The sequence below is a fragment of the Leptidea sinapis genome, chromosome 4 (genome assembly GCF_905404315.1).
Source record: "Leptidea sinapis chromosome 4, ilLepSina1.1, whole genome shotgun sequence".
Taxonomy (NCBI): domain Eukaryota; kingdom Metazoa; phylum Arthropoda; class Insecta; order Lepidoptera; family Pieridae; genus Leptidea; species Leptidea sinapis.
This window is the reverse complement of record NC_066268.1, coordinates 9,312,640-9,340,227: the sequence shown is the minus strand read 5'-3', so window position 1 is coordinate 9,340,227 and position 27,588 is coordinate 9,312,640. Positions and strand designations below refer to the sequence as shown.

Genomic DNA, 27,588 nt, shown 5'->3' with positions numbered 1-27,588 from the left:
CGTTCACCATGTCGCCGATGTGGAGCTGGCCCATGTGTGTTGTCTGTCTCTCTTCGTCACTATACTATAGCAACACACTCACATATAGCGCCGCTGACGGTAGCCAGCAGCGCCGGCTTGGAGACGGGCGCGGCGGTGGCCGCGTGCTGCCCCACCAGCGACCCCAGCCGCATCACGTTCACCATGTCGCCGATGTGGAGCTGGCCCATGTGTGTTGTCTGTCTCTCTTCGTCACTATACTATAGCAACACACTCACATATAGCGCCGCTGACGGTAGCCAGCAGCGCCGGCTTGGAGACGGGCGCGGCGGTGTCCGCGTGCTGCCCCACCAGCGACCCCAGCCGCATCACGTTCACCATGTCGCCGATGTGGAACTGGCCCATGTAACTCATTTGTTGTCTCTCCTCATCCGTCGTCGCCGCGCTACCGAACGATAATCAATGAAAATTTTGATTAAAATGTTTCTGATATTATTTTAAAATTCTTTTTAATTTAAACCCTAAGTCTGTCAAACCCGAAAGACATCATACAGCCTAACAAACAATGACCGTCGGGCACATGGCTGTAGGAAAAAATACTGTAACTGTACCCCAGGAAGGTACCGGAAGAGCCGGAGAATCTCCTCCTCCTGTATCTACAGAACGAGGCTGCTCTTCGTATTCTGGGGGGAGCAACCTAACAGTTGTAGGCGGCGACGATATTCACCATACATCACGCCAAAACCTAAGACCACATTGTTCTCGCCGGGGCGGAAAGTGGGCATCGGAATAACGTTTTGCGACGTTGAATGTTAGAGTTAATAGATGAACTAAAATAAAATGTGTTTTGTGTGAATGAGAAAAAACGTAAGGGGGCAAAGAAATACTGACATGTGGGCGGTTCACAGATTTCTGTGGTGGTCGGGAGCTCTCAATGAAGAACACAGCCGTAAAGGCGTCGGTATACTTAATTCGTAAGTCCCCGCCTTGTATGGGTCCGATTGGAAGCAAGTCTGACTCCTCTATTTTTAGTACGTGTATACGCTCCGGAATCTTCCTATAGTAAGGCGATAAGAGAAGAATTTTGGGTAAAAACGAGAGGGTTTTTTTGTGATAAATACGTGGTTTCAGCATAAGATGATATATATTTACACGTAGAAAAAGAAGGAGGTCAAAGTTGTGTTAAAGAGTATTATAGATCTTGTGATGAAATGAGAGTAGAGAGAGTAATGAGAATGAAAGTAGTAGATACCTACCTACCCGGAGGCTATCGTGGACCAGATGTCACAGAGAAAAAGGACCAAATACTGAATTAGAACGTATAAAAGTGGAAAGATTGAAAGATCAGCGAGTAAAAGCGATGCATAAAAAGCATTTGAGCGAACGGGTAGATAAAAGCTGGAGTGATGTTAATGAGGAATGTATGAAGAATGATGTATGGTCGGTATTTAAAACCAACATTATACAATGTGCTGAAGATGTATGCGGTGTGAGTAAAAGAAGGCGTAAGAAATGCCAGAATGCCGACTGGTAGGTTGATGAAACTAAAAGAATGGTCGAGGAAAATAAAAAAAGCATGGCTGGATGTATTAGCAATAGAAGCAACAAATATAAAGTGTGTGGCGGTATGAATGAAGATAATGTTAAAATAAATTAAGGGCAAATATAGATGCGTAAAAGCGAAAGTTAAAGAATGTATAGAGAAGAAAAGGAACGAGAAAAAGGTGAAATATGAGGTACAATTCGGCGCAATTTACCGAGATAATATAAAACTGCTCTCGAAACTCATGAAAGAAGCGCGGGGCAGAAATATAAATATATCAATGAAACTGATTTGGAATGAACGAGGTGAGGTCATGAATGAAGCATATGTGATACTAGAGTGCTGGAAGAATTATTTTGAGAGCTTATTCGAGAAAGATGTAAGTGAAATAGAGCAAGAAGATATAATAGATACAATTGTGGACCCGAGTGATGAATAATTGGTCAGGAAAGTTTGCTGGGATTTGATCGAGTGACGACTGAAATGTTGATGGCTGGCGATGGACTAACAGTAAGCCTCCTGCATCGCCTATTTAATTTATGTTGGATGTTTCCAAAGAAAATAGCCAAGTTCCAGACGATTGGACGAAGGCAGTGAATGTCAAAATTATCGCGGGATCAGCCTTCTTAGTGTTGTTGGAAAATTGTATGCCAGAATATTGATTGAAAGAGTAATGAATGTGAGGAATGACAGGGTGTGGGATGTGCAAGCGAGATTTCGGAAGGGAATGGGATGTACGGATCAAGTCTTTTCCTTACGAGGCATCACCGAAAAATGTCTGGCAAAAAACTAGAAAGTATATTGCGCGTTCATAGACTTGGAAAAGGCTTATGATAGGGTGAATAGAAAGGAATTATGCAAGGTATTATCTATGTATGGGGCGGACAATTTTCTGATAAGGGCTCTGAAATCTCTGTACAGGGATGTACTCGAGCCTGTGTTCGGATTAATGGTGCCTATACGATCTGGTTTGATATCTCCAAAGGTAGTAAAGGGTGTGTAGCCTCGCCTTGGTTGTACAACCTATTCATAGATAGCATATATGGAAGGGTTGTTTGTTAAGTGCCTTTTGTACGCCGATGATCAAGTCATTTTTGCATCATCGGCGAATGAGTTGCAACAAATTATGGACTGCTTGGACGGGCTTTAAAGCGAGAGATTTGAAAGTGAATGCAAGAAAGACGAAAGTGATGGTATTTGAGAAGGATGAAAGTTTGACTGACTGTAATATTATGATTGAAGATGAAAGGGTTGAACAAGGTACAGAATTCGGATATTGAAAGGAGAGTGACTGCGGGAAACTTTGTGAATGTAGCGCTGTATGCCTTTATGAACGGCCGGACTGCGCATAAAGAGGCGTGAATGGCTGTCCATAATGGAGTGCTTTTCGCTACGTTAATGTACGGAAGTGAGAGTTGGGTATGGCAAAAGAAGCGTAAAAGCATAATTAACGCAGTTGAGATGCGATCACTGTCTTGTATGTGTGGGGTGAGACTGATTGATAGAAATCTGAATGCGGTAATACGAGCGCGCTGTGGTCTGAAAGAAGATGTTGTGACAAGAACTGAGAAAGGAATGCTGAAATGGTTTGGACACGTGGAGCGAATGAGTGAAAAAAGAATTATTTATCAAATGTATAAGGCAATTAGTGTATGAGGGCAAGTCGGTCGCGGGAGACCTCGTAGAATATTCGTCGACCAAATAAGGAACGTTCTAAGAAAAGGAAAGGTCCGAAGCACCCGCAACCGGCGAGCATGTATGAAAAGAGTAATGAATGTAGAGGAAGCGCGTGAGGTTTATAAGGATAGAAGCAAGTGGCATTCTATTGTCTCTGTTTACCCCGACGGGAACAAGGCATGTGTATGTATATGTAATTTTTAATTTAACTTCTAAAATGGACCAAGTCATAGAACAGTACATCTCATGTACGCAATGCTAAGCAATTCCTGCATTGTTACCTGTCTTTCTGGCATACGATCAGATTAAAGCTGTTCTCTGCTCCGAGGAATGTGTCATCGTCGAGGATCTCCACCGCCGTCATCCAGTTGGGAGTGTAGTCCCTCGCTATCTCCTCGAAGCTACCTTCCATCTAAATGTAATAAAGACTTAACGATTATTGTTTTATGAACCGATAACTTATTATGGGAGGGTAAACGATTCGTAACGTAACGCGTTGCAGGGCCAGTCTGTCTGGTTTCCTTTTCTGACTGCGTCCACCATGAAAGTTTACTCCTAAAACTAAAGCATTACGGAGTTAAAAATAGAGCCCTAAATCTGTTAAAATCATATTTAAGCGAAAGAGTGCAGATAGTCGATGTAAATGGCAAACGGTCTCCGGGTAAATCTGTAGGAATAGGTGTTCCGCAGGGTTTTTTTTAGGTCCTTTCTTGTTTCTTATATATATTAACGATCTACCGTTTGTGGTAGATGAGATTGTATTGTTTGCTGATGATACTTCACTTATTTTTAAAGTTAAGCGACGTGATGACGAAGCGTTAATGACGAGGTAAACAATGCACTCTCAAAAATAGTGCGTTGGTTTGAGACGAATAATCTGCACTTAAACAGTAAAAAAACAAAGTGTTTACGGTTCATTACACCAAACACAGCGGAGGTACAAACCAACGTACTTATAAATGACCAGAGATTGGAACTTGTGGACACTACAGTCTTCTTGGGCTTCACGTTAGATAAAAAGCTTCAGTGGAGTCCACATATTGCCCAACTAGCAGATAGACTCAGCTTTGGGGTAAATGCCGTTAGAAAGATTAGAGAGTACACTAATTTTGCGACCACTAGATTAGTGTACTTCAGTTATTTTCACAGCATCATGACGTACGCTATTTTACTGTGGGGTCATGCTGCTGACATTAACTCTGCAAAAGAGAGCTGTTCGTGCTATATATAAGCTTGGTTATAGACAGTCACTCAAAGAAAAATTTAAAGAAATAAATATTATGACTGTTCATTGTCAGTACATTTATGAAAACTTAATATACCTTCACAAAAATAGTCACCTTTTTGCTCTTATTAGTGATTTTCATTATTATAACACTAGAAATAACGGATTGCTTGTAACTAATTCTAGTAGGCTTCATAAGATACATAATAGCTTTAAGGGTAAATGTATATATACACTTTTATAATAAGTCTCAGCCACTGTTCAGGCATTATCTATAAATAAATTTAAATGTTTTATAAACAAATGGCTCTGTAGTAAATCCTATTACTCCACAGCTGAATATCTGACAGCCTGGGACTAGATTATCAATATTTTATAGCAATAGCAATGACAGTACAATATTGTATATATTTATTAAAATGAGCGCAAAAAAGAATGCTGGGAGTATTCCTCGGCCCTTCTTCTCTCTCAGAGCGACATTTGTTTCCGAAGCGGTATTAGTCTCTATCTAGAATATTAGAAATGACATCAAAAAGAAATCAACTTTGAGAAAATAAATGCCTTTTTATGACTTTTTTTTATATAGCGACACAGAACAACAGAAACTATAGAACTATTAACAACAAAAGTCTAAACGTAATAATGAAAAATTCAAAAACAAAGCAGTGATAGCACGAAAATATCACAACATGAACGGTAGGTAATGAAAGTGCGAACACGTACGCAAAGTGCGTACGTGTTCGCACAGAAAATGATACGCAACAGGAGTGCGAGGGGGTGAAAGGGGACCGGGAGGGGGCTTTCCGTTCCAGCGAGGACCAGAGATAATGTGGCCACGTAGTATATCCTTGTCACGAGCTCTACTTAAATTCAGTAATAAAAATAACTTAATATTTTTAATAACCATTTAAAAGCGCTTAGTTTAGTTTTGGAAAAAGGGTGAGTGCTACCTGTTTGTACTGCAACAGCGACATGGAGCGCATCAGGTCGCCCACCAGAATGAAATCTCCTTTCACCTTGAGGTAGAGCGCCACGATGTTATTGAAGTGGCTACACTCGAGACGCAGCTCTTTTTCTGACGTCCACTCAAACAGTCTCACCTGTTATTCATGTTAATCATTAGTTTTCGCCTGGAAGGGTAATGTGGGCGTACCAGCCGCGCCGTCACTATCATAAACCTTAAATCATTTGTACGTCTAAATAGACTGTGACAGCTGTGAAAACTTCGTAAAAACTTGACAGTTAACCTCAATTTTGAGTAATGTACGCATACTAAAGTAATGTTTGCTGTTTTCATCGGTTGTCTAGCAGCAACACGCTCTATTAAGAGGTATAAATTCTTAAAATGAATACACAAAATAGTATTCAATGAATGACAGTTTTTATTGAACACGGACGTGCGTCTAGATGCACGTCCGTTTATTTAAAAAAATATTGTTATAATAGATTAGTATTCTTCTATAAACTAACGAATCTTACTAACCATGTTGCTAAATTAGATTTTCTTACCTTCAATTTGGTTATATTAATATAGTAATCTTTATTTTGTAATTAGCTAGTTAATATCTGTGAAAACTTGTAAATAGTCTTTGATGTATATTTTTCCTATCTTTTATTGTATTTAGCTGTAACTTTTCCATTTATAAGAAAACAAATAAAGTTAATTATTAAATCGTTATATTCATACTTCTCTTTTTTATAATAGAAATTAGAAATGTAACATAAGAAATCTAAGTATCTATATCCCTTCTATGCCTAGATTCACAATTTCAAACAACATTTGATACGATATTTTTAGGATTATAATAGCATATTATATAGTTATAAACCATCAGTATCTCTTGCGGTAACACGGTAGAAAGTCCGAATTTTAACAGACTTGTTAACACACAATAAAAAGTCAAATTTGTTTCTTGACATATTCAATAGTCTAATATAAATATTAAAACACTAAAATCCGATAAATTTTATTTAGAAACAGCATAAATAAGAAGTATGGTTATTTAAAAAAAATTGATTAATTTTTCAATCTTAATTTAATTTAATTATTTTCAGTTGCAATAGGTATTAGATATTTCATACTTATCTATTCTATGTGGGACACTTGTATAATATATAACGAAGATAAACTCACAGTGCTGTTGATAGAAGCGAGCAATTTCCCGTTAAACTCCACAAGGGTGTAACAGCCGCCCTTTATTTCCTTCTCCGCAACTTGCGTCAGCTTTCCTTCTGACCAATGGAACAATAATATACGACCCTGAAAAGTTATACAGAATTTCAACTTTAGCCCACCTATTTTATGAATATATGAGGACAAACGAGCGTACTTGACACCTGATGTTACGTGATGATGACCACCATGTAGATTAACTGCACATAATAATTATCGAACGAAATGTAGACTAAGAGTCCTTTCCACGGTGCAGGTTGAGAATGTTATGTAAATGTAATATGGGTCAAAAGGACCTCGGCAAATTAAATTGTAATTTCTGCTTGACCCCACAGGAGACTGGCGTGTTTTGTTTGTGAGTACTAAGCGATAATTCTGTATTAGTAGTATCTATTTTATCTAGATTTTTATATTTACTTTACACTTTACTTATATTTGCTCAAATTGTGTTTAATTTTTATTAATATAAAATATCCACCAAAGTCGACTGGAGGCTTTACGGTTCAGACAAATATGATCAGCCTCGTATAACATTCTGTTAACAAACCCATTTTGGGTTTTCCTAATGAAAGTCTTGATCGCCACAGCATCACCTTGCAACAAAGGTGGCTGATCCCAAAGTCTCTCGAGGATATGTCGGTATGGGGAGACTGATTACATATTTTGTCGGATGTCGGGTTGGGAAGCCAGCTTAAAACGTCATCAAAAGTGAGTATTCACCAGAATTCAACACTGCATTGTATTGGGCAAGGAACTTATGACAAAAAGAGACGAGACGAGCAGGACGTTCAGCTGATGGTAACTGATACGCCCTGCCCATTTCAATGAAGTGCAATGAAGCATGCCGCACAATAATGCTTACACATTAGTGGTTGGTGGCTTCCACAATGTGGTAGTACCCATCACAGAACAGAAAAAACTAGTAGAAGTGGCATCATGTCATTTTACTATGGGAACCGATGTCGCCTAACTCACACATTTATTAACCGACTTCTAAAAAGGAGGAGGTCCTCAATTCGTCGGTTTTCTTTATGTTTGTTACCTCAAAACTTTCGACTGGGTGAACCGATTTTGATAATTCGTTTTTTATTTGAAAGCTGGTGCTTCCCGTTTGGTCCCATTGTAATTTGGTCTAATCAGACAATGGCATCCATGAGAAAACCATAAAAGTCATAAATTTGCTATACATACGTATAGCAAAGTGAATGATAAATTTACGAATAACTCAATATCGCGCCAACCGATTACGCTAATTCTTTTTTTATTGGAAAGGATATACCTCAAAGATAGTTTGGTGAGAGTTTGGTTAGGTTCTGATTACTGAATCCATGGCAAAGTAACGGAACTCTTCAATTAAGCGCTTACAGTCATTGCTCATTGAAAAATTTAGTATATCTACACATATTTAGACAAATTCTTAGTTCGTGTACTTCAAATTCACTAAAAATCAAAAAATAAAAATAAATTAACAAAAAAACAACCGGCTTCAAAAACACTATTCCATAACAATAGATATAATATGCATTAAAAAATATTAAAATAATTGCGTATCTTTATACAATCTAATTAATAAATCTAATTCTAGGTACACTCGTACATAATAGTGGCGACAGGGTAACGCCTACATGCCCTGAAGGCGGCCCTCACCTGCTTGGGCTCGGACTCCTCCGGGTTGAGGATGGCCGTGCCCACCACGTAGTAGTGTGCGGGGTCGTCGGCCAGGCGGCACGACACCAGCGACATGGCGAACTCGCCCGCGCCCAGCTGGTGCGCGTGCAGCACTAGAACAAGGACACAGCTGTACACCCTGCACTACCGACCGATGACTATATAAATGTAAGTTATATACTTTTATGACATTCAATTTGGTGACATTGAAGGAAGCCGGAGGGGGTGAAGGTGAATGGAATTTCAATACTACACTAATAATAACACATTTGCAATAAATACGAATAGCGTGTTTTAACACTGTCGTACATTCCAACACTAGCGCCATCTAGTCATGGCTATGGGAAGTAATAAGTATAATTGAATTGTGGTTACATAAATGAAAGTTAAAAAAAAATAAAAAGAAGTTAAATTCAACATTAACATACGTTAAATATAGCTACTATATGAATTATAAAATTATGTACGTCTTATATTATATCTTTAAATTTAAATTTTATAAATATTAAATAAAATCAAATCATATCAAAATAAGCAGGCAGTATCAAAATAAATTCATGCAGGTCAAGGAAATGACTTTTCTTTTTATATACCCACCGCCTTTGCGGATTGAGCTTTAATAAGAAGTCGTGGTAAGAAACTCATTGTGACAATCACTCACCCACAAATCATTTCAGTTACAATATATGTAAAGTGATACAACACTCAAACTACAAATACTCCAAAAAAAAAAAATAATAAATTTAATAAAAATTTAATTTAATAATAAAATAAAAAATAATAAACATATACTAAATTTTCATATATATAATGGTTAGAAACAGTCATAATTTTAAAATCATTAAATTTAGATCTAAGCGACTCTCTTGGTCTCTTTACATACCGTATATTGCCCGAACAGCTCTTTTCTGTAGCACAAAAATAGAATCAATATCAGCAGCATTACCCCATAATAATATATGACATAATGCTGTGAAAGTAACAAAAAAAATACCTTGCAGTTTCAATGTCTGTTAAGGAACGAATCTTTTTTTCTGCGTTTGCAGCAGAACTTAGTCTACTCTTAACTTAGTCTACAACACAATTTGATATTTATCCTTTGCAATATAAGGGAGATCATTTATATAAATAAGGAATAGAAAAGGTCCTAAAATCGAGCCCTGTGGAACCCCCATTTTAACTATTGATCCAGAGGACCGCTTCCCATTCACATCCACCTTTTGTAGCCTACAATTTAAATAGGATGTCATTAAGTCCAATGCTTTATTTTTAATACCGTAATGGTGAAGTTTTCTGACCAAATCTTCGTGTTCAACACAATCGAACGCGTTGGATAAGTCACAAAAGATTAATGATGTCATTGTAAAATCCGACATGTTTCAGTATAACAGTAGTGTGTTACTTAGTACTTAGACAATTACATATATATAACATCATATCTTGCACGTCAAATGACTAAACATATTGGAAACTTTCCACGATAATGCTAACATACTTGATACTTTGTTTCAATAAAGTTGTTCTATATGTGGAGAGTTTACGATCCCGGATAACAGATTGCTCAGCAATGCGGTGTTCGAAACCTACGTCCTAAAGAGTTAATAAGATAAACATATAAAGAAATAAACATTATGACTGTTGCATCATAATATATTCTTAGGCACGTAAGTGAATTTGCTAGAAACTATCATAACCAAAATGTTAATACCAGGAAAAAACATTAACATATAATGCCTACTACTTGGCTTAGTCGAGTGTGTAAGTATATGTTTTTACAACAAGATCCCAGAAAATTTTCAAAACAAAAGTATTACGTTATTCAAAAGAATTGTTAAAAAACGTTTGTGTGGTAAAGGTACTATACCACAGATTGGGAATGGAGCGAACAGGTTGTTTTATTATAAAGTTTTATCGTGCGATATTACATTGTAATCCATATTTTTATAAAAAGCCCACCCGTTCTTCTCAGGTCTGAGGCACTCTATTTCGAATGGGATGAACACTATCATGTTTGACGTTCAATAAGTTTAATAAAAATATTAGAATGGTCACCCTCGAAGGTGTGCTGGTCCAGCACCAACAGGTTGTGTATCTCCAGGTCGAACACGGACGTGCCGCGGGTCGCGCTCCCGCCCGCCCACAATAGTATACAGTATACAATGTGACGGCTCACCCTCGAAGGTGTGCTGGTCCAGCACCAGCAGGTTGTGTATCTCCAGGTCGAACACGGACGGCGCGTGCTTGGCCGCCGCCGGCGCGCCGCTGGTGCTGGCGGCGGCCGTGGACGCGGAGGTGCCACGGGTCGCGCTCCCGCCCGCCCACTCCGGCTTGTCCGCACGCATCGTGATCACGCCGAAAGTCTGCGAACGTTACAGTCTCCAGTTTATTAATACCAGGGCCACACAGATCATTTGGTATTGCTTTTTGAAGTGAAACTTCTTTAGGCGCATGTGGGTAAAATTTGAGACGTTTTTGTTCCAGAAGAGGAGGAAGATTTCGTTCAGGGGAGAGAGCGATTGACATCGATTGAGGAAGAGTATTTTCACCTATCCAGCACGAAAACGTGCTTGTGTATTCTTCTTCTTTAGGGTGCAGAGATCGAATTTGGGATCATTTTTGAAATCCAAGATGGCCACCGCGCAAATTTATTATTTAAACAATATGGATATCGAATCCTCAAATTATCGAGGGTGCAGAGAACGAATTTGGGATCATTTTTGAAGTCCAAGATGGCCGCAACGCAAATTTATGATTTTAACAATATGGATATCGAATCCGAGGTTCTCAAGAGAGTAGAGAACGAATTTGGGATCATTTAAAATCCAACATGGCCGCCGCGCAAAATTTTGATTTTAACAACATGGATATCGTATCCGAGGTTCTCGAGGGTGCAGAGAACGAATTTGGGATCATTTTTGAAATCCAAATTTTTTTGTTTTCAACAATATGGATATCGAATCCGAGGTTCTCGAGGGTGCAGAGAACGAATTTGGGATCATTTTTTAAATCCAGTGTCTATATGTGCCAATAAAGTGTCACGAAAATGTGGGACGTTTTTATCAAAGAAGAGCGAGAGGGAGATTGAGACCGATTGAGATAGAGTGAGAAAGGGCGAACGAAGCATGAAGCAGATGGCACGGCTAGTAAGTAACAACTTCCCTACTAGAGTTATATCGTACAGATTCACCGCGTAGAACATCTTGCCTAATAGCGTTGTATCGTGCAGGTTTGGCGCACGGCCGCGAGTAAGTATAACATCTTCCCTCCTAGCGTTGTATCGTGCAGGTTTAGCGCGTGGTCGCGAGTAAGTAGAATAATAATTTCTAATATTGACAAAAACATTTGGTTAGGATAATCTAGTATAGATCGCGGGTGGCAATATCCTACTTAATTCACGTGGTACGAATTAACCTCACTTTATTATTTGTTAGCTTTTACTTTCCCGTATTAAAAAAAAGTTAAAGTGTGGTTTTATGAAACCACGATGTATTTGAAGCTTTTTTTTACAAAATAACCTTAATATCAGCATAGAAAAAAAAAACAAATTTATATATTATACTTTACACATTCATAAGATAAAAACAAACAAAATAGCGTGGAGCACTGGCACAAATGAGTAATCTATACTAATATTATAAAGCTGCAGTGTTTGTTTGTTTGTGTGCTAACGCGCTAATCTCTGGTACTACTGGTCCGATTGGAATGATTTATTCAGTGTTGGGTAGTCCATTTATCGAGGAAGGCTATAGGCTATTTTTTTTTTCAAAATTAGGGATCCGTAATAAAATTGCTATTTTGTAACACAAGGTGTAAAATCGAAAACCTATTTTTGCGTGCGCTGCAAAAACTATTGACAATAGAACAAAATGATGTACAGGCTATAATATAGGCAATATTTTATTACTTATAAAACTATCGCGTGAATTATACTTTATATGGCAAAACAACGTTTGCCGGGTCAGCTAGTTACTGATATAAACGATATTTAAAAATTAGTTTTCCAAAGAAGTTTCACTTCTGACATGTGTATTTGTACGCACGCCATTGTTTTCTTATTTTCTATTAAGTTAGTATGAAGATTAAGCATAGATAAAGTTTGTTTTCATCAACTTTTTTTTTGTGTGAATGTGTGGTAAAGTTTTTCTTCCAGAATAAGTTTCGTTTCATTACAGATCAACTACGTTATCGTGGGATCAACTTACGCACCCAGATATCCCGCCGGATTTAAAACGATAATAATAGGAAATATTTTTTTTTTCAATTTATAAATGATATTATTATTATTAATGAAATTTATTTATTGCATCGAATACAGTATATATTATAGATCTTAAATTTATTGTAGTGTCTTCTATTCGGCTAATTTAAATTAGCATGCAAAAAGTTTACTTAAAATTAAAAAGCTCCTTAACACTATAATTTTTCTTGTCAATTAACCATTTAAACAGGAGTCCAGTAAATCGTTTCTGTGGTAAGTTTCTTATGTCTAGAGGTAAATGATTAAATAATTTTATACACATTGCGTAGCTACTATTTAGGTATAATGTTGTTCTGGGACAGTGGCCATAAACCAGTCTATCCAGAAATCGGTGGAACGAGGATTCAATTCAATGGCCCTTTTAAACAAATGATTATTTTGTTTTACAAAATATATACATATTGAGCAACTATTACTACTACAAAATATTGAACTATTTAAATAAGTCTTTACATGAATAGGTCGGAACAACTCCACATATTCAACGAATACATTTCTTTTGAGCAACAAATGCTTGATGTACTCCTGTGCCATTTCCCCAGATGAGAAGACCGTATCTGAGTACTGAAGCGACATATCCAAGGTACGCCATTAATGATAGGTAACTTATAGAAGCAATTCTCCTGAGTCTTCTAAGAACATACACAAATCTATAAATACTAGAGCATACTTTATCAATGTGTTCAGAGAAATTAAAGTTCTTTTCTAAGATAACACCTAAAAATATAGTACTGTCAACTTTTTAAATATTTATTCCATTATAATTAATATTTAGATCAGTTTGTCTACGTCCTTTTACACAAAATTGCATATATTTCGTTTTCAATAAATTTACAACTAATGCATTATTATAAAGCCAATTAATAATATTTTTTAAAGTACAATTAATGTTCGATTCATTTTCATTAAAATTATCAGTATAAGACGACATGAGAATCAATATATCATCAGCAAACATAAAACAACGGTGTTGAGTTATTTTTTCAAAATTTTTATATAAATAATAAACAACAAAGGACCTAAAACAGTTCCCTGAGGAACTCCACTTTTACAGTTGGAATAGGATGACTGATGAGTTATTACTTCTTGCTTTACGTTTACCATGTTTATTTGCGTACATTGCCTGCGTTCAATTAAATATGATTTAAACCAAGATAAAGCAGGGCCTCTAATGCCATACCTTACCATTTTTCCTGATAAAATATTGTGACTTACGAAATCGAAAGCTTTGGACATGTCAAGATATAGAACAGTTGCCTGTTTTTTGCAATCAAGATTCTCAGAACCTGAATTTAATAGGTTAAAAATGGCAAGGGAAGTTGATTTACACTTTTGAAATCCATATTGATTTGGTGAAATAATATTAATTTTTAGACAGTAATTCATTAGTCTTAAGTACATACATTTCTCGAAGTTATTGGACGATACTTAGATATATATGATTTATTTCCCTTTTTAAAAAGTGGTATTGTGGGTGACTCTTTCAAAACATCCGCGTAAGTACCTGTTTCGAAGGACAAATTGACCAGATAAGTCAAAACACTTAGGATCGCAATTCCAGACTTCTTTAATATCTTTGTACAAATTTCATCTAGCCCACAAGCATTGGTATTAAGAAAGAAACATAATAAAGAAAGAGTAAAGGGAAGTACCTCTATTCAATAATTTAAAGCACCCAGACGAATTTGTTATCTACGAGACCCACCGAGAACTCTACGAGACCTTCCGAGAACTCTTCGAGAACAGAGAAAAGTCTCGTAAAACTTTATATTTTTGTAGGTCAACGAGAACTCTACGAGAAACTATGAGAACCTCCAAGTACTCTACGAGAACTACCGAGAACCCTCAGTTATAATTATAGCAGTTGTGTTCATGTAACAACTACAACAAAGCAACTAAAAATTGATAACAGATGCACTACTCAAAAAAACTTTCTATACTATACTATATATAGGTAAACAAAAACCTACGAGGATCTGCGAAGACTCTGCAAGAACCTCCCAATCCTCCACGAGAACCACCGAAGCCTCTACGAGAATCTCCGAGAACTCTGCGAGAAACTCCCAATCCTGTACAAGAATATTCGAGAACCTCCCAATCCTCTAAGAACATCTTTGAGAACTCTACGAGAACCCCTCAATCTTCTACGAAAATCTTCGAGAACTCTACGAGAACCTCCGACAACCTTCGGCTATTATTACAGTCAAGCTATAAGAAACCACAACATCTTACAAATAGCAACCATGCTGATGCAGAGCGTGCATCGCCTGTCCTAATGGCCGTATCGGCGCAAATACTACAACACACCTATTATAAAAACGAGAATAATTCAGTTTAACAATTTTAGTTAAAATTAGTTCTTTTGATTACATTGTGATGTGAATGAAAAACATGAATTGAAAACACATGCACGTGCACCGAGCCCTATAAATACGGCCATACGGTCGACAATAAAGGCAGTCGTGCTCGGGCTATCGTACGGTACGGACTTCTCTGCGACGTCGCACTATGGGAAAATCCCGTATGTTTCGTCTCAAAACTCCGTATTTCAGTTATTTCAAAACTAAATGATCTGTAATTTTGCACATATACGTGAAAGTATAAGGTTTAATAGAAAAAAATATAATTTTTAAACTAATATTTGCACTCTTCCCATAATTTGACCCTAATAGATAAAGTGACCATATTTTATCAAATAAGGTGGTCAAAACTATATCAAAACCACAAATAACTATTAATTATACTCTGTAATGACCATTTTATCAATTTGTCCTTAATAGATAACAGATGATTATGTGACAAGTAAAAAGATATTGGAAATTTTTTTTTTTTTTTTATCGCGATATGTTTTGGCACGCACCGTGTCAGAAAAGGCGCAAGTATGCGCAACTTTTGTTTTTCTCCTTGTGTAAACTAATGTATAAAGATCGTAATACAAAAAATATCTCGACATCGGCAAGCAGCGGCAACGGGTAACAGTCTCGTTAAAAAAAAAGTAACCCGAAAATTATACCATCTGAAACTATATTGGTTAATTCTAATTTATTTATTTATTATACATAATATTATTTAAGAAACGTTATGAGGAGATTATACGCATTTCAAAAATGTATAATACTTATACATTTATATCAAAAACTTTCGAGTAGAGATGGGCCGAATATTCGTTTTATATTCGGTATTCGGCATATTCGGCAGCTTTACCGAATATTCATATTCGGCCGAATATTCGGCTGAATCACCTAATATTCGGCAAAGTGATACTCAAAGTTTTTACTGTTATTGACCCGTGTATTATCATGATTTGAGTGTACAGTGTAATGAGGTAAGTATTTTAGAGTATAGCTTTCTGTTTTTGTCGTCACTGAAGCTTTATTTTCAATTAAAGTAGGTTGGTAAAAAGACAATAACTTAATGCAAAACATAGGTATCTACTATCTAGATGTTTTGGGATTAGGCTGCTGTGTAAACTCTTTAGAATAATATATTATAATCAGCAATCCGCGCGCTTAGCGAAAACAAGTTTAGACCTGCATTTGTGCGACGGAACGGAATCAAATGTACCGAATATTCGGTTCGGTAAAAGTTTTACCGAATATTCGGCCGAATGTTCGTATTCGGTGAAACCCATGTTCGGCCCATCACTACTTTCGAGTAATGTGGCGTTGAATTGTAGTAATGTACTGTGCCAAAAATCACATCATTGAACATGAGCTGTTAGCTTTGATGCCTTTTTATATACATTATGGTTAGCAAAGAATAATTAAAAAAATATAGAAACGAAAGCTTATTTATAAGACTAAATTAATTAATTAGTTTTACTCCATAACAACGACTTTCATGTGAAACGGTTTTGAGACGGCCTTGTATGGCTTTCCCATAGTGCGTCGTAACGCTGCCCGTGGAATATACCAAGGTGATCAAATACTCGAGCAGTTTTCTTTCGATGATCTAATTATGAGTGACCAGCAAATCAACAATTGTGACGTCACACCTTTTAAAAACAATACAGAGGTTCTTTCCTCGTCATATATTTAAGCGGACGTGTACCATATACCACTTAACTCTTCTTACAACTCTATAAAACAAGAATAAACTGACATTTACAAATAATATTGTTTTAGTTTCAGTTTTAGTTCTATTTCATTAATTAATATCATTAAAGTAAATTACATAGTCGACGGTAATCACTGGTTGGCTCTGCCCAGGGTTTCCTATCCAGAAGAATTTAATACATTAAAGGTGCCTCTTTGATTCTGTTTTTTGAGACTGTCACTGTAAATTTATATTAGGCATGAAGAACAGTGCATGTAATTATAATAAATAAATTAAATTAAATGAAAAATATATTTTTGGAAAACCATAATCTACTAATATTTTAAAGTCATTTATTTTCCCAAATTTTATTTTTTAAGAATTATTATTGATCTTAGCAAAATAAATAGCTACGGACAAAAATGGAGCTATAATTTGTGTAAATTATTATTTCTCTTTAAAATAAAGATTTGTCGATATAAAAATGCTTTGTATGGATGTATTCTGTGGATAAAGTATACTAAGTGCGCGGTGTTGTCAGTACCTGTGAGGCCTCTTGATAAGCGATCCTCCTCGGGGTCTCTCCCAGGGGCACGCTGCGGATGTGCAGCTTCTGTATCTCGTCGATGGTGCCGATGGTGACCGTGCTGTCCGTGGCCAACGCCAAACTGCAACCATGAGGTTCGGTTACGTGAGCTACATAGATGAGGAGGACAAACGAACGTACGGGTCCTGATATTAAGTGATCACCGCCGCCCACATTCTCTTGCAACACCAGAGGAATCACAGGAGCGTTGACGGCCTTTAAGGAAGGTGTACGCGCTTCTTTTGTAGGTACCCTTGTCGTTTGGTCCCGGAAACACTGCGCAAGAAACCTCATTCCACAGCTTGGTTGTATATGCAAGAAAGTTACTTGAAAACCGTACCGGAGGACCACCACACATCATGGGGTGTCACGCCACGTGGTGGGGATGATATTCTAATTTTTAGCGTATCGTGCGAAGGTGGCATTCGGCGGCAAGAATCCGGTCAATAAGCTCTTCGGAACTCTCGAGTACTAGAAATGTTAGATGAAACTACATGAAAATATATTTGTATATTTGATTTATTCTAAATAATAATATTTATTAACAGACTTAAGCCCGGATTGCGAAATATATTTTATTTCAAATGTCAGTTGCGTTCGTCACTTTCAGACATAAGATGTTATTGTCCCAGTAATGTTACAAGCTACGGCGCCTACAAATTGAAACAATAATGATTGCACAGTACTTGATGGGTTGCATATTCATATGCACATAACTGGAATTTGTACTAATACTTTTCATAATTTAACATTATATTCAAAATGATACGCCGGGACGTTGTCCGCGTACATTATATTAAACCTTTGGTTACATTGTTGCACTTTTAGTAAGAATTTCAAATATATAGTATAGGCTATGTCACCCGGGGATAGTGTAGCATTCCAACAATGAAATAATTTTTCAAATCGATTCATTAGTTTCGGAGCCTATTCAATGCAAACAAACAATAAATCTTTCCTCTTTATAATATTAGTATATAATAGTATAAGGTGGGTCACCTGTCGGGGTAGGCCTGCGCGTTCAGCGAGCACATGTGCGTCACCTCCTTGAGGTTCACGTTGGAGAACACCAGCTTGTGGTTGGACGAGAAGATGACCGTGGGCCGGTCCGAGCACGCGAAGATGTTGGTTGTGGACAGTGACCTGCCGATGTCAGGGAGACATAAGATATTACGTCACAGTACACCAGTGGTTGCACCAGCTAACACGCACTTTACAAAAATTCAAGTTCAACAATAATAGTAGGCCATGGTATAGTAGATGCATCAATCCACACACACCGTAAATAAATAAAGGTATTTAGCGACCATTATAAAGGCAATTATAAGAAATATAATTTTTAATTTTAAAACCATGAAGCAGAGTTTCCGGCTACAGGATCATTCTGCCACCGCAAGTAGCACCCTTTCGCGAGCATGACGCATGGGCCAGCCATCGCCTCCCTCAACCATATTTTAGGGAAGGGAACGACCCGTCCCACGTCGCCACCACAATAAAAATGTCACAAGAACTCAACTAAATAACAAAAAACAAGAATGTTCATCTACAATATATTCAACATTACTCACTAAACTCCTCTACTTACAATTTGATCATTTTGCTTATAGTATAATTATTCACAATTTATTATAATTATTCATAATTATAAATACTATTTAAATAATATTTAATTAAGGGTAATTAAAGCTCAAATCTTTTAGAGCAAATCATAACCAAGCTTTCTTATCATCTAAATAATCCTTTAAATTGTAATACGATTTTTCTATGAGTTTAAGTTTAATATTGGCTTTGAACTTGTTGAGGGACATTTCCATTATGTTCTCAGGAAGCTTATTATAAAATTTAACGCAATTACCGATAAATGACTTGTCGAGTTTACTAAGCCTAGAAGTGGGCATTAACAGTTTATTTTTGTTTCTAGTATTAATATTATGTTTTCAATATACCTTTTGAAATTTATTGCCATTTTTATGAACATATACTAAATTTTCATATAAATATTGGTTAGAAACAGTCATCATTTTAAAATCATTAAATTTAAATCTAAGCGACTCTCTTGGTCCGTAATATAATACCGTAAATGCCCGAACAGCTCTTTTCTGCAGCACAAAAATAGAATCAATATCAGCAGCATTAATAATATACCATACGACATAATGCTGTGAAAGTAACTCAAATAAACCAATCTTGCAGTTTCAATGTCTGCGTATGCAGCAGAACTTAGTCTACTCGATAAATTTTCTATATGAGGGTCCCATTGGAGTTTGGCATCTAGCGTTATTCCAAGAAAAACAGCGGTATCAACTATATCTAATTTGTCGTTTTTAAGCTGTATATCGATTGACACTTTTTGATATTAGGTAAAGTAACTTTAATGCACTTCGTTGTATTACCATTAAGTAACAAGTTATTAGGTTCAAACCAATGTACAACTTTAGATAAAGCATTGTTAACAACATCAACATTTGGTAAGCAACGGTGTATTTTAAACATAGTGATGCAGTATTTGTATATATATATATGCAATATTTCATCAGCAAACAACACAATTTGATATTTATCTTTTGTAATATAAGGGAGATCATTTATATAAACAAGGAATAGAAAAGGTCCTAAAATCGAGCCCTGTGGAACCCCCATTTTAACTATTGATCCAGAGGACCTCTTTCCATTGACATCCACCTTTTGTAGTCTACAATTTAAATAGGATGTCATTAAGTCCAATGCTTTATTTTTAATACCGTAATGGTGAAGTTTTCTGACAATTGTTTCGTGTTCAACACAATCGAACGCCTTGGATAAGTCACAAAAGACGCCGAGCGCATCACGAAACTCTTCCCAGGCTTCAAATATATTATGTATCAAGTCAATACCAGCATCGGTAGTTGAACGACCCTGGGTGAAACCAAACTGTTTGGAGTGCAATAAATTATTATGGAAAAAATGACGAAGTAATTGATTTAAAATTAACTATTCAAAAATTTTACTAAAAGTGGGTAGTACAGATATTGGTCTATAATTAGTAGGGTCACTGGTTGGTGATTTAAGCAGTGGAACTACTTTACTATGTTTAATTAGGTCAGGAAATTTACCATATTCTATACAATCGTTAAATATTATAGCTAAATCTGGCGCAATAATATCAATCAAAGACTTGACAAGTGTAACTGATATGCCCCAAAGATCATTTGTCGCCTTATTTTTAATAGATTTAAAAGCTTTTATAACATCAGAGCCAGAAACATGATCAAATTTAAAGATTTTATCACATTCAAAAATATTATCTTTCAATAGTGAAAGAGCGGAGTCTGGTGATGAGTTCAACGAATTTGTAGTGGTAACAGGTATATCTGTAAACAATGTTTCGAAAATTGTTGCAACTTCGCAATCCGACTTTACAGACAACAGGTCTGTTTTCAAATCAAATTTTAAATTTAACTCAGATAAAGTCAAAGTCAAAGTTTTTATTTGCATAAACATGTTAGATTGATGTTACATAAATATTGTAAAGTACATATTTTATGGGTCACCCTTCCGGCTTCTTCATTTATTATTGTCCAAGTAGTTTTTATCACGTTAGAACTATTGATTATTTTATCTCGTATATACCTTGACTTGGCAATAGTACAATCTTTTTTAAAATTTTTAGAGAACTGCTGAACATATCTTTTGAAGTCATCACTACAGTTATATTGTCGCTGCGCATATTAATCGTACAATTTTTGCCTGTTTTTGTGTAAATCAACTGTTGCCCACTCGCTAAATACTATAACATCAGTTTTTAGGACCGATTTAGGAGTGAAAATAGAATTTATTAAAATATAGAACTTATTCAAGAATAAATTATACATTTCATTTGGTTTTAATGTATTATGTCAAAATGGGAGGTCTATAACAAGGGTGGCCCTCACTCTTTCTATGCGGTCTGATATAACTGGCAAAAAAGTTATTTTGTGTTTAGTTATATTGGATTTTAAAGATTCAAACTGAATTAACTGACCACAGTGGTCCGAATCTAATTTACTAATTATGTTTTTACTAGTAGCCCTCACATTTGTAAAAATATTATCAATACATGTGGCACTAGTAGAAGTTATTCTTGTGGGTTCCATGAACATATTGGATAAGTTGCATGATTTAAATAGATTTAATAATTTAATACTTAAAGTACTATTTTCTAAAATATTTATATTAAAGTCTCCACAAACAAGCAGTTTTTTTAATTGATTTTGTAAAATAGTGTACAGAGACATAAAGATGACGTCATGGTAACCACGTATATTACGCTCAATTAGTACTAATGATAAGGTTTAATTGACAAATTTTGTTTAAATTGTTGGCGTTACAAGCTCAATATCTCTTGGTCCTTTGAGCCGGAATATACCTGAAGCTCCGTAGAACTGTAGGCTGTGTTCCAAGTGTAACCTTCTTGCGGTTGGTGAGCAGGCCGGTGGCGGGGTCCAGCGTGAAGTAGAACATGGAGCCGTCGCCCAGCGCGCACAGCAGGTACCACACGTCCTCCAGCACGCTGATGAGCAGCGACCGCGGGATTATCTCTGTGGGGGTTGACACGCCTTGACTATTAGTAGGCAGTAAACTTGGGAGTTCGTGTTATATTAAAAGTAAATTACCGCGACTAGATCCCAAACAAAACTTTTAACTAAATACACATACCTAAACACATAATATTATATTGAAAATATCTATAACTCGGTAACAAACATTGATTGCATAATTGAAATCTTTAAACATACTGCGATCGAAACTGTTATTCGGATGACAATTAGTTTCTTTTTATTTTACATTCACAAATTACAATAATAGAAGCTTATAAAAGTTTTAAGTAGAAACTGTATTTCAATTTGAGGATTTGCACCCCTGAACAAGACTGACTGATCTGAGTTGTCAGTACCTGTCAGATCCTACAAAATGCAGGTTAAGCTTTTAGCCACAACGTCATTGATGTCACATTGTTTGTAATAAATAGATTAAAATAGTGGATCAACAATTTGTTCTTCAGCTTAATATTTAAAACGCTTTCTCGACGTTTTACCGAAAAAAATTATGCAAGCTTTGTCACAACAAAATCCTACAAGATGTTGGAGCTCATAATATACAGGTTGTACTCATATTTAATTAAAAAATCACTATAAAATATGAATTCATTGTACTATATATATTGTCTCGTGCCAGAATTAGGCGAGTCAACGTCTCCGGAGGATGTCTCGTGTAGAGGTGAAAGATGTGTCGAATTGATTTACGAAAAATATTCAAAAAAATACTAATTTGAGAAAAAAAATCTATATGCATCAAAATCGTGTTGCGATATAAGAACACAAAAACATGTACATCTGATATCGTCTACGTGACACGCGTAAATGCGCAAACCGAGACGCAATACAGCAAACAGCTTCGGTACCTGGTTAACAGCTGGTTTAGGAGGGGATACAGTACCTCATGGTTGCGCCGTCTAGTCTTGGAGGTGACTCACTGTACGAAATATAAACTGTATTATTCAGGCGACGTTCTGAATAAAAAATAGGACTGATTTCAATAATAAATATCTATAACATAATATTATTGGCCTACAATCAGTACAAGTCTGACTCAGGTATCTTTCAATTAGAGATTAAGCCCTTAGGTAATTAATACGTCCAGACTCTAGATGGTCTCTTGCTGTTAGACAACCGTTAAAAAAATGTCTTACACTAGCGATTTGTATGAGACTTTGTGTTAGTTTAAATAGAGGTTAACTCTAAACTCTTTTTTTTGACGTTTTCTCAGCTGTCATAGTCTATCTACACGTATAAATGATCTCATGTTAAAGCTTGTACGTTTGCCCCCTCTAATATATAAAAAGTACAAGATGCCTACACTTACCCCCTCCTAACTTCTCGGTGTGCAGAGGAGTGAGATCGGGCAACCTCAGTACTCTGATAGATATGTCAGTCCACAGCCCAACGCCCAGAAGCGCGTCTTCGTCTCCGGGACCCAGGTCCAGACAAGCCACCTCCTCTTCCATGCACACCTGTCTGAAATTTTTTATGATGAACGTTTTTTTCGAGTGATGCTACAGCAGCATTAACTACTAGTTATTTCAGTATTCAGACACCAGAAAGGCTATCTAGGAGATTTTTTAGGTACCGAGCGGTCGAATTTACAGTCGACTGGTCGACGGAAATTATTCACCATTATTATCGCTTAACTAAATAAGCATTTTTATAATATACAATGTTGATGATTTTTTTTAATTAAAAATATAAATTTTAACAGTTTATTTAAATTAAACATATGCGCTATTTTCTTCGATGTCGACCTTCTGTTGACCTCACATCCGGACGGCTACGGACCTAGTTTCCGTTGAACCTCCTCTGGGATCGTTTGACCACTGCCTGATCCGGAGCACCGCGCCGATCATGCGCTTAACACGGCCCCTCTGTGCCTATCGGTGGCAGGTCCCAACCAAGGTTTGACCGCTTCTGCAAAATGGCCTCTCGCCGAAAGCAGGAGTGCTATCAGGCTTGGGTCATTGCGGTGGTACAAGGATGTGAATTCCAGCGAACATAAAAAACACTACAATCATGCCAACAGGTCCCTCAAACGTGTTATTGCTGACGCGAAAGCGACGCACATTGGCAAAATTGGCGAGAGACTTACACGCCTTCCCTCGGGAACTCGTCCGTTCTGGTCGCTCGCCAAGGCTGTCCAAGAAAACTTCTGCCAGCCAGCCATTCCGCCATTGCACAGGGACGATGACTCGCTGGCCCATGACGCGAATGAGAAAGATCTCCTTCGCGTCCAACTCGACTCTGGATGACCAAGGTGCACAAATACCGCATATTTCGCGTTGCAAATCATACATGCCGGCGGTAAAAATTCGGCATGGCGCCGTGCTTAAGGCGCGTCTCACCTTGGACATTCTTAATCGAGCGGGCCCGAATGCATTCCCCCAATAGTGCTTGTTGTGAGTTGTTCTCCGGACTGGCGCCGATCCTTAACCGTCTTTTCCGGTTCTCCTACTCATCAGGCGTAGTCCCGAAATTATGGAAGGCGGCTTTAGTGCACCCGATCCCTAAGAGTGGTGTACGCTCAGATCCGTCCAACTACCGCCCCATTGCCATTACCTCCATTTTCTCCAAAGTAATGGATTCGATCATCAACCACCAGCTCTCGGGATATCTAGCGGAGCACCAGCTGATCAGCAACTTCCAGTACAGTTTACGCCAGGGTCGCTCAGCTGGTGATCTTCTTGCATTCCTTACCCATAAATGGGCGCAAGCGGTTGAGTCGAAGAGAGAGGCGTTGGCGGTGAGTTTCGACATAGCGAAAGCCGTCGATCGGGTGAGGCATAAAACGCTCATAGCGAAACTGCCATCCTGTAAGCTTCCCGAGAGATTGTGCAAATGGGTCACTAGCTTTTTGGCCGATCGGAGCATCAAGGTTGTTATCAACGATGCGTGCTCCGACTTAAAATCTATAAACGCTGGTGTCCCGCAAGGCTGCGTGCTATCCCCTACACTGTTTCTTCTGCATATCAATAATATACTGCAAATCAGCAGTATTCATTGTTATGCGGACGACAGCATCCAGGGTATGCTTCATACACCGGCCGTGCCAACATGTCCCGGGAAAGCGTCGACGAGAACCGGAACAAACTGGTGTCTGAAATCGAGACTATGCATTGGAAAGTCTCGGAATAGGGCCGATTGAAATTTAGTAAATTCAACCCCAAGAAGACACAAGTTTGTGCGTTCACCGCTAAAAAGTCTCCCTACGTCTTATCACTATAAGCCACCGCCTGCAACTATATAAGGCCTCACATGGACTACATCTTGTACCGCATTTATCACGGGGAGTGCGCAGAGGAGCTGTTCGGGTTGATTCCAGCGGCCGAATTCGACCGGACATTAAGTGCAAAGTACCATCCGCATCACGTTGACGTCTGGCATTCTACAACCGCGCGTTTTGCAAGAAATTTCTTGCCTCGCACAGCCACTTTGTGGAATCAATTACCGGCTGCTGTTTTCGCAAACCGATGCGACTTAGGGAACTTCGCGAAAATAGCATACCATCTTAAAGGCCGGCAAAGCATCTCATGACACCTGTTGTTGCGGATGTCCATGGGCGGTTGCCTCACCTCTCCCCATCCCGTGAGCCTCTCGCCCGTTTGCCCCCTCTTGTAAGACAAATTAAATTTATCAGCGATGCCGGGACTCGAACCAGCCACCGCTCGTGTTCCGTCTTACCGCTCATTCCAATTGAGATAACCGTTCGAGTGTCGCATGGATCAAAAATCTCATTATGTCTTGTCCAACTCTTTGGTTGTTAATAATTTGTAATTGTTTGAGTACAGTATATATACAAATTATTTAAGTTTTCTTTAGTGTTAATTCCGCCAATATTTGTCTCTAAAACAATTCGACACGTGTTTCGCCTCTACACGAGGCATCCTCAGGACGTGTTGTCTCGCCAAAATCTGGCACGAGACTGAATCAAATGAGCCGGAAGCCGCTCTTTTATACCCTCGCCCCATGAAATGACGCGCTGTGATTGGTCGGCTGTTGTGACGTATTACCCCCGGAAGAGACACGTAACAAAGGTGATGGGACTAAATTTGTCATCCCTAATTACATCAACATTCGATCTAAAACACATTCACGCGCAAGTACTATAGCCGTAAATAAATGTAAACAAATATGGTTAAACGAAGAGTGCCGATATTGGTTTTCAGTTAGAGACAATCTCAAGCTTCACTTGAGAGTGTTATATTGCGAATTGACATTCAAATTACATAATATCGAGTTTGACATTTTAGACAATAAAGCGCGGGAATTAGCCAATAGACTAGTACAAGAAAAATATCAAATACAGTCTAGAAAATTGACACAGCTATTACGGGATAGTCAAAACAATAACTCCTATCACGATGATGCACAAAACACGGTCCACCAATTCTATACGCGCGTCAAAAATCTATCAACAACACAACTTTCTCCCCCTGAAATTTCATTACTACAAAAAGGCCTTAAATACAATATCAGACCGGGTCTTAACCAAAAAACCCTTGATACATTGGCAGTAGATTCAGAAGTGGCGTGTGTTAGAAGTCAACAAGATATGGCCGTCAGATATCAAATTTCGACCCTTTTGAAAAAACCATCGTGTACCACATATAACCAAAACACTTCAGATAAACATGTTTTTAATTCTTTACAAAATAAATTAAATCAAGAAAATTTAGTCATTTCAAAAGCCGATAAAGGTAATTGCATTGTTATTCTAAATAAAAACGATTATGAACAGAAAGTAAATGATATAATACAAACCGACGATTTTGAACGTCTGAACTCGGACCCCACTAAAAACTTTACTTCAGAATTAAAAGAGTCCATTAAAAATTTGTCATTTATTTCTCCAAGTAAATTAAAATACGTAGTTCCCATGAATCCGCGACCTCCCATCTTATACGGTTTACCTAAAATTCACAAAGAAAATAATCCTGTCCGTCCAGTAGTTTCTTATATCGGTGCCCCGACGTACGACCTTGCCAAAAAACTTAACGTAATAATAAAAAACAAATCATTATTCAATCCTCAGTATAGTTTGAAAAATAGTCTAGATTTGATAAATAAAGTAAAAAATACCAACCTTCCACCAAATGCCAAATTATTGTCTCTCGATGTAGATAGTTTATTTACCAATGTTCCATATGAACAAACTTTAATTATCCTTGATGATCTCTTTGAAAAACAGAGGATACATCCCGGTGAAAAGGATGACATCATCAATCTTACTAGGTTATGTATGAAACAAAATTATTTTAAATTTAAAAATCAATTCTATCGCCAAAAGGAAGGATTAGCAATGGGATCACCATTAAGTCCAATTATGGCTGAAATATTTATGGATAATTTTGAGTGTAATTACGTGGTGAGAGACCCACATATCCTGTTTTATTACCGATACGTTGACGACATAATAATTTGCTGGACAGGCACCGAACGTCAAATCAATCTATTCATTAATAAAATTAATAAGATCCACGCAAAAATAAAGTTTAAATTGGAATTCGAATCAAACCAATCTCTAAATTTTTTGGATTTAACATTAACAAGAGTAAATAATAAATTAGAATTCAAAATCTATAGAAAGCCGTCATATACAGATATTGCTATTCCCGCGTCATCTTGCCACCCCGTACAACATAAACTAGCGGCCTTCCGCTGCTATATTCACAGATTAATGTCAGTCCCACTGTCCCGTGACAGCTTCGCGAAAGAACTTAATACAATATACCAAATCGCGGTTTCCAACGGCTATACAAAACAGTTAGTGAACAAATTAATTAAAAATAAACAAAAACGTTTAATTAATTCAGAACTTTATCCCGTCCCACCACAATCAAATACTAAATATGTGGGTAGTTTGACATATATTGGTCCAA

The 27,588-nt window shown here is 37.3% G+C and overlaps 1 protein-coding gene across 1 annotated transcript in view; it reads right to left on the bottom strand.

The window, feature by feature from the left end:
* The window catches only part of LOC126979694 (DNA damage-binding protein 1), a 54,259-nt gene that overhangs the window by 3,851 nt on the left and 22,820 nt on the right, over nt 1-27,588 (bottom strand). The window contains exons 12-21 of the mRNA XM_050829148.1: nt 23,025-23,176; nt 21,529-21,700; nt 18,144-18,287; nt 17,103-17,226; nt 10,439-10,625; nt 8,245-8,378; nt 6,559-6,684; nt 5,375-5,524; nt 3,481-3,611; nt 258-424 (exon numbers count right to left, since the gene is read on the bottom strand). Of these exons, the coding sequence (XP_050685105.1) occupies nt 258-424; nt 3,481-3,611; nt 5,375-5,524; nt 6,559-6,684; nt 8,245-8,378; nt 10,439-10,625; nt 17,103-17,226; nt 18,144-18,287; nt 21,529-21,700; nt 23,025-23,176 (1,487 nt within the window). The remainder of the gene's footprint in view (nt 1-257; nt 425-3,480; nt 3,612-5,374; nt 5,525-6,558; nt 6,685-8,244; nt 8,379-10,438; nt 10,626-17,102; nt 17,227-18,143; nt 18,288-21,528; nt 21,701-23,024; nt 23,177-27,588) is intronic.